The sequence below is a fragment of the Cyclopterus lumpus genome, chromosome 6 (genome assembly GCF_009769545.1).
Source record: "Cyclopterus lumpus isolate fCycLum1 chromosome 6, fCycLum1.pri, whole genome shotgun sequence".
Taxonomy (NCBI): Eukaryota; Metazoa; Chordata; class Actinopteri; order Perciformes; family Cyclopteridae; genus Cyclopterus; species Cyclopterus lumpus.
Window position 1 is genome coordinate 1105001 of NC_046971.1, and position 7500 is coordinate 1112500.

The 7500-nt window shown below is 45.8% G+C and overlaps 2 protein-coding genes across 2 annotated transcripts in view; one reads left to right on the forward strand and one right to left on the reverse strand.

Moving 5' to 3' along the window:
* The window catches only part of LOC117732655 (L-fucose kinase), a 22642-nt gene extending 18113 nt beyond the window's left edge, over nucleotides 1–4529 (forward strand). The window contains 8 exon segments of the mRNA XM_034535723.1: nucleotides 68–234; nucleotides 482–745; nucleotides 1070–1213; nucleotides 2352–2471; nucleotides 2576–2763; nucleotides 2836–2935; nucleotides 3817–4040; nucleotides 4260–4529. Coding sequence (XP_034391614.1) covers nucleotides 68–234; nucleotides 482–745; nucleotides 1070–1213; nucleotides 2352–2471; nucleotides 2576–2763; nucleotides 2836–2935; nucleotides 3817–4040; nucleotides 4260–4331 — 1279 coding nt within the window. The 3' untranslated portion in view covers nucleotides 4332–4529.
* Nucleotides 4530–7226: 2697 nt separating this feature from the next.
* The window catches only part of commd9 (COMM domain containing 9), a 4352-nt gene continuing 4078 nt past the window's right edge, over nucleotides 7227–7500 (reverse strand). Inside the window, exon 6 of the mRNA XM_034535152.1 lies at nucleotides 7227–7446. Within this exon, the coding sequence (XP_034391043.1) occupies nucleotides 7300–7446 (147 nt within the window). The 3' untranslated portion in view covers nucleotides 7227–7299. The remainder of the gene's footprint in view (nucleotides 7447–7500) is intronic.

Below are 7500 nucleotides of genomic sequence, written 5' to 3' on the forward strand. Positions count from 1 at the left end.
CTGTTTACTTACTGTCATGGTGGATGGTGACCAGTGTCTGACCCGGTGTTTGACTCCGCCCCCTCAGGCCGGACCTGCTGGTTCGGGCAGCGCGGCACTACGAAGGCGCCGGCCAGGTGCTCCTACGACGGGCTGTGATGTCATCGCAGACGTTCATGTCCATTGGCCAGGGTGAGGTCCCGCCCCTTGAGGAATGGCAGGAAGTGGAGTGTCCGGCCCGACTGGACCTGGCAGGTGAGAATATTAATATATTCATACATTTATATTTTCATTACCTTTCATACAAACGTTTATCTTTTCAGATGCGTTCTTGTTGTTATTTACTTTTGTTTGTTGAGCTGGTTAGTTCTGATCAGCAGACTGATCAATAACGAGACATCTTATTGGTTAGTTATTGGCTGATCAGCAGACTGATCAATAACGAGACATCTTATTGGTTAGTTATTGGCTGATCAGCAGACTGATCAATAACGTGTTCCAGGCGGTTGGAGCGACACGCCGCCCATCGCCTTCGAGCACGGCGGCTCGGTGACCAACGTGGCGGTGAAGATCGATGGGAGGCGGCCTATCGGGGCCCGGGCCCGGCGCACGAGAGAGCCCCGCCTCCTGCTGGTCAGCCACATGGGGGGGCGGGGCCACACGGGGGGGCGGGGCCAAACAGACGGGCAGGATGGTGGCACCTCCACAGAGATGGTGTGTGACAGCCTGGAGGACCTGAGGGACTACTGTCAGCCCCACGCACCAGGTGTGTGTGTGTGTGTGTGTGTGTGTGTGTGTGTGTGTGTGTGTGTGTGTGTGTGTGTGTGTGTGTGTGTGTGTGTGTGTGTGTGTGTGTGTGTGTGTGTGTGTGTGTGTGTGTGTGTGTGTGTGTGTGTGTGTGTGTGTGTGTGTGTGTGTGTGTGTGTGTGTGTGTGTGTGTGTGTGTGTGTGTGTGTGTGTGTGTGTGTGTGTGTGTGTGTGTGTGTGTGTGTGTGTGTGTGTGTGTGTGTGTGTGTGTGTGTGAGAGGTGTGTGTCTGTCTGTCTCTTACAGGAGCTCTGCTAAACGGTGTGTGTGTGTGTGTCTTACAGGAGCTCTGCTGAAGGCGGTGTGTGTGTGCAGTGGTCTGGTGTCCCTCACTTCCCAGCATGCTCTGGGGGATCAGCTAATGCAGCGGTGGGGGGGAGGGGTGGAGCTCCACAGCTGGTCGGCGCTGCCCACTGGATCTGGACTGGGTGAGAACACATTTAAATATATCATCACAAGTATATTAAAAACACTTAAATATATCATCACAAGTATATTAAAAACACTTAAATATATCATCACAAGTATATTAAAAACACTTAAATATATCATCACAAGTATATTAAAAACACTTAAATATATCATCACAAGTATATTAAAAACACTTAAATATATCATCACAAGTATATTAAACACATTTAAATATATCATCACAAGTATATTAAACACATTTAAATATATCATCACAAGTATATTAAATATATAATCACATGTATATTAAATACATTTAAATATATAATCACAAGTATATTAAATACATTTAAATATATCATCACAAGTATATTAAACACATTTAAATATATCATCACAAGTATATTAAACACATTTAAATATATCATCACAAGTATATTAAATATATAATCACATGTATATTAAATACATTTAAATATATAATCACAAGTATATTAAATACATTTAAATATATCATCACAAGTATATTAAACACATTTAAATATATCATCACAAGTATATTAAATATATAATCACATGTATATTAAATACATTTAAATATATAATCACAAGTATTTTAAATACATTTAAATATATCATCACAAGTATATTAAATACATTTAAATATATATTCACATGTATATTAAATACATTTAAATATATCATCTTTTATTTCCTTAACATTGAATAGTTTGTTTTAGTGAATAAAAGTTAGAAACAAGTCTGCAGATGAACCACATGCATTGTGGGTAATGAAGACAGCCGGTTTAATTTGTGTTATTATTATTTTTATTTCACCTTCATTTTTATTCTTGTGGAGGTTTGAAACTACAAAACTACAAAAATCTCCCTAAAAACATAAAAACATAAAAACAATGTTCAGCTCACTGACGGGAACATAAATAACATTTATTTAAGTTCAGAACTGATTTAAGACCATTAAACATTCAGCTATAAAAACATTATTCATAATAATAATAATAATAATAATAATAACGACAATAATATACATTTTAGTATTAACAATGATGATGATAATCATATTAATAATAATAAAAGTTGGATAATAATATTAATCCTGATGATACTAGAGGTGAACCAGCTCTTGTCCTGCAGGTACCAGCAGCATCCTGGCGGGGGCGCTGCTGGCAGCGGTCTACAGGTGTACCGGTCGCACCTACGACACCGACTCCCTCATCCACGCCATCCTGCACCTGGAGCAGATCCTCACCACAGGTCACAATACCAATACCAATAATATTGATTATTATTATCAGGTCACATGTTCACTCCGGAGAATCAGAGAGGAGACGAACAGTCTTCTTCTTCTCCTCCTCCAGGTGGAGGCTGGCAGGATCAGGTGGGAGGTCTGGTGGGCGGAGTCAAGGTGGGTCGGTCCAGAGCGTCTCTGCCGCTGCAGGTAGAAGTGGAGCGTCTCAGTCCTCCAGAAGCCTTCCTGCGTTCTCTGGACCTCCACCTCGTGCTGGTCTACACCGGGAAGACGAGGCTGGCTCGCAACCTGCTGCAGGTCTGCTGATGAAGATGAAGATGGTTATAATGGTGGTGATGAAGGTGGTGATGAAGGTGGTCTTCTCTCCAGGATGTGGTTCGTAGTTGGTACAGCCGTCTGCCCTCGATGGTCCAGAACGTCCAGCAGCTGGTGAAGAACTCAGAGGAATGTGTGAGAGCCTGTTCAGAGGGTGAGTGTGTGTGTGTGTGTGTGAGTGTGTGTGTGTGTGTGTGCGTGCGTGTGTGTGTATGTGTGCGTGTGTGTGTATATATATAAATATGTATATATTTAAATATATATTATATAAATATGTATTATATATTATATATTTAAATATGTATAGTTTATATAAATATGTATATTTTAATATATATGTATATATATATATTTAACTATATATATTTATTTATTTGTTGTGGCTGGATTTCTTCCTTCCTTGTATGAACAGCTGGACCTCAGTAATCAGACACAGAGTCTGGATCAGAGTTCACTTCACTAGATTTATTTGTAACCAGCAGTTTCACAAATAAACCTGAGTTGGGTATTAAAGACAACGACCTCCCAACTGGCCAACAAACACATTAACATATTATTATTATTATTATTATAGCAACGCACTCCGTCCACTCCCTCATTACATATTATTATTAATATTATAATAACAGCCTCTGTCCACTCCCTCATTACATATTATTATTAATATTATAATAACAGCCTCTGTCCACTCCCTCATTACATATTATTATTATTAATATTATAATAACAGCCTCTGTCCACTCCCTCATTACATAGTGCTCGTCGTCCCTCAGTCTAAAGCCGGTTCCTCTAAGGAACGTGGAGGTCCTTGCTGACGTCTCTTATCGTTGTCTGGTCCTAGCACCGGCTCTCCAGCCTCCTCTCTACCCGAGGCCGCTGTCTGTGTACGTCTGGGGTTCTCCTCAGTAGTCTTCAGGGGGATGTGTGTGTGCTCTGTCTGTGCAGTGTAATTTAACCCTAAAACAACACTACTATACATGTTGTGGACGCACACAACTAGAAACATTTATTCTACCACACTATAAACGCCCCCAGGTTCCCTCCCCAGACTGGGGGCGTGTCTGAGCCGCTCGTGGCAGCACAAGAAGCTGATGGCTCCGGGCTGCGAGCCGGCCTCAGTGAGGACCATGATGGAGGCCCTGGAGCCGCTGGTCCTGGGTCAGAGTCTGTCCGGGGCCGGAGGGGGCGGCTTCCTCTACCTGCTGACCCAGGAGCCCCGACAGAGAGAGGCGGTGCTGCAGGTCCTCACCAACACGCCGGTACACACGCACACGCACGCGCACGCGCACACACACCCACACACCCACACACTCTCACACACACACACACGCACACACAAACACACACACACCCACACACACACACACACACACACTCACTCACTCACTCACTCACTCACTCACTCACTGACTGACTCACACACTCTCACGCACACAACATTAAATGGGATTCTGAGGTGTCCACTGGTTTTGTTTCAGGGTCTGGGAGACGTCAGTGTTCACTCAGTGGAGCTGGACATGGACGGGATTACAGTCCTCCCTCCATCCTGAGGACTCACACACACTCACACACACAGTGGGGGCGTGGTTAGGCTCAGCTGGAGGGTAGTGGGGGCGTGGTTAGCCTCAGCTGGAGGAGAGTGGGGGCGTGGTTAGACTCAGCTGGAGGAGAGTGGGGGCGTGGTTAGACTCAGCTGGAGGAGAGTGGGGGCGTGGTTAGACTCAGCTGGAGGAGAGTGGGGGCGTGGTTAGACTCAGCAGGAGGGGTGTGGGGGCGTGGTTGGGCTCAGCTGGAGGGTAGTGGGGGCGTAGTTGGGCTCAGCTGGAGGGGTGTGGGGGCGTGGTTGGGCTCAGCTGGAGGGGTGTGGGGGCGTGGTTGGGCTCAGCAGGAGGGGTGTGGGGGCGTGGTTGGCCTCAGCTGGAGGGTAGTGGGGGCGTGGTTAGGCTCAGCAGGAGGGGTGTGGGGGCGTGGTTAGGCTCAGCAGGAGGGGTGTGGGGGCGTGGTTAGGCTCAGCAGGAGGGGTGTGGGGGCGTGGTTGGGCTCAGCTGGAGGAGAGTGGGGGCGTGGTTAGGCTCAGCAGGAGGGGTGTGGGGGCGTGGTTAGGCTCAGCAGGAGGGGTGTGGGGGCGTGGTTAGGCTCAGCTGGAGGAGAGTGGGGGAGTGGTTAGGCTCAGCAGGAGGGGTGTGGGGGCGTGGTTAGGCTCAGCAGGAGGGGTGTGGGGGCGTGGTTAGGCTCAGCAGGAGGGGTGTGGGGGCGTGGTTGGGCTCAGCTGGAGGAGAGTGGGGGCGTGGTTAGGCTCAGCAGGAGGGGTGTGGGGGCGTGGTTAGGCTCAGCAGGAGGGGTGTGGGGGCGTGGTTAGGCTCAGCTTGAGTAGAGTGGGGGTGTGGTTGGGCTCAGCTGGAGGAGAGTGGGGGCGTGGTTAGGCTCAGCAGGAGGGGTGTGGGGGCGTGGTTAGGCTCAGCTGGAGGAGAGTGGGGGCGTGGTTGGGCTCAGCTGGAGGAGAGTGGGGGCGTGGTTGGGCTCAGCAGGAGGGGAGTGGGGGCGTGGTTGGGCTCAGCTGGAGGAGAGTGGGGGCATGGTTGGGCTCAGCTGGAGGAGAGTGGGGGCGTGGTTGGGCTCAGCTGGAGGAGAGTGGGGGCGTGGTTGGGCTCAGCAGGAGGGGAGTGGGGGCGTGGTTGGGCTCAGCTGGAGGAGAGTGGGGGCATGGTTGGGCTCAGCTGGAGGAGTGTGGGGGCGTGGTTAGGCTCAGCAGGAGGGGTGTGGGGGCGTGGTTAGGCGCAGCAGGAGGGGTGTGAGGGCGTGGCTCAGCTGCAGGGATCAGGTGATCGTGTCCCTGTGAGGTGGAGGGATGGACTGTCTGCTGCTAATAAAGACCTTTACAGAAGATCCCTGAGTGTGCTCCTCCTTTGGTGCTGGGGGGGAGGAGCCTGCATGAGCTTGTTACACTGCGATTGTGTTTTTTTGTTGTCAATACTAATTATTGATCATTATTAATCCATATTAACAGAATCAGATCCCTTCGTTGGTCCACAAGGATCCAGATTTTTTTTGCCACGATCTCAAAATAAACCATAAAATATACTTTTACTTTGTTCTAGTAGTTTACTGTGTTTTATTCTTCATAAAAACACACAAATCAAGTAATAATGAAATTAAATGTTTTATATTTATATTCATCATTAGTGTTAATGAAGTTAACGATGAGCTCATCTTTAATATCTATTTTATATTCATGTGAAAACATCTGATTTATTCTAGTTCATCACCAACACTACATTTTACTAGATTACACCTGAACGCATCATGAGAACGTTATCATTTACCTTCAGCCAGTACTCATGTTCACTGAACAGAGCCTGAACGCATCATGAGAACGTTATCATTTACCTTCAGCCAGTACTCATGTTCACTGAGCGGAGCCTGAACGCATCATGAGAACGTTATCATTTACCTTCAGCCAGTACTCATGTTCACTGAGCGGAGCCTGAACGCATCATGAGAACATTATCATTTACCTTCAGTCAGTACTCATGTTCACTGAGCAGAGCCTGAACGCATCATGAGAACGTTATCATTTACCTTCAGCCAGTACTCGTGTTCACTGAGCAGAGCCTGAACGCATCATGAGAACGTTATCATTTAGCTTCAGCCAGAACCGCCGCTGGTTCTCCGTTAGCGGTGCTGCTAACGTTACTAGCTAACGTTAGCTAATAAAGTTAGCAGTGATGCTAACGTTACTAGCTATCCTCCTGTTGGTCTAAACACTGATTGGTTGTTCACAAAGTCACATGATCAGACTAGAGAAACATGTTCTACTGATCACTCATTGATGGTTAACGATAGACTGATGGGGTCAGAACTGATCAGGATCAATAACGACCCGTTTCATGAATCTGAATCACAGAACAAAAAGCTTCTTAGTTTTTCTTTATGCACTAAATTCTAAAAACATGCCGTTAGTTTTCACTCAAATAGAAATCAATAAATCAATAAATCAGGACTGAAATCTGACATGTCGTCACTTTAACAAATACAAAACCTTTAAATGGACAAATCATCCTCATTTATTGGAAATATTGATTGTAAATTATTGATCAGTGTTGATCCTCGTGATGCCTTCATGGTCGGTCGGGACGTTAGAACTTTAAAGTGTCTTTAACTTTCCAATGTGTTATTATTATTGTCTAATGTGACTTTTTATCTAACGTGTTTATTATAATTGTCTGTTTGTGTGTAAAGAATCTATTTTTCATAATAAATCGTTTATAAAGAGACAAACAACATGAATCTCATTTTATTTCATTATAAATGTTACGAGTTTTTAAAAACTAAATGTTTATTTTTACATGTTTAATTAAATGCAGTTTGAGGGTAAACACTTCACTAGTTTATTTATATGTAATATTTTAATATTTCTTCTAATATGAAACAAAACAGAAAAATAATAGTTTTTTACAGATTTATTTATTAAATTAGTTCTCAAAACACTTCGATGATGTCATCCTCTGAACGGACCAATCAGCTGTCTCGTGTCCCAGCGACCGCAGACAGCTGGTCTCTGATGCGTCCCAGTCTCTCCAGGATCGGGTCCAGAGACTCCCGGCTCAACTCCACCGTCACCATGGAGACCGTCTCTCCGCCCGCCAACGGACTCGGGTCCTCCATCTGAAAAACGCACCAGACCTCCTCAGTACACAGAGACCTCCTCAGTACACAGAG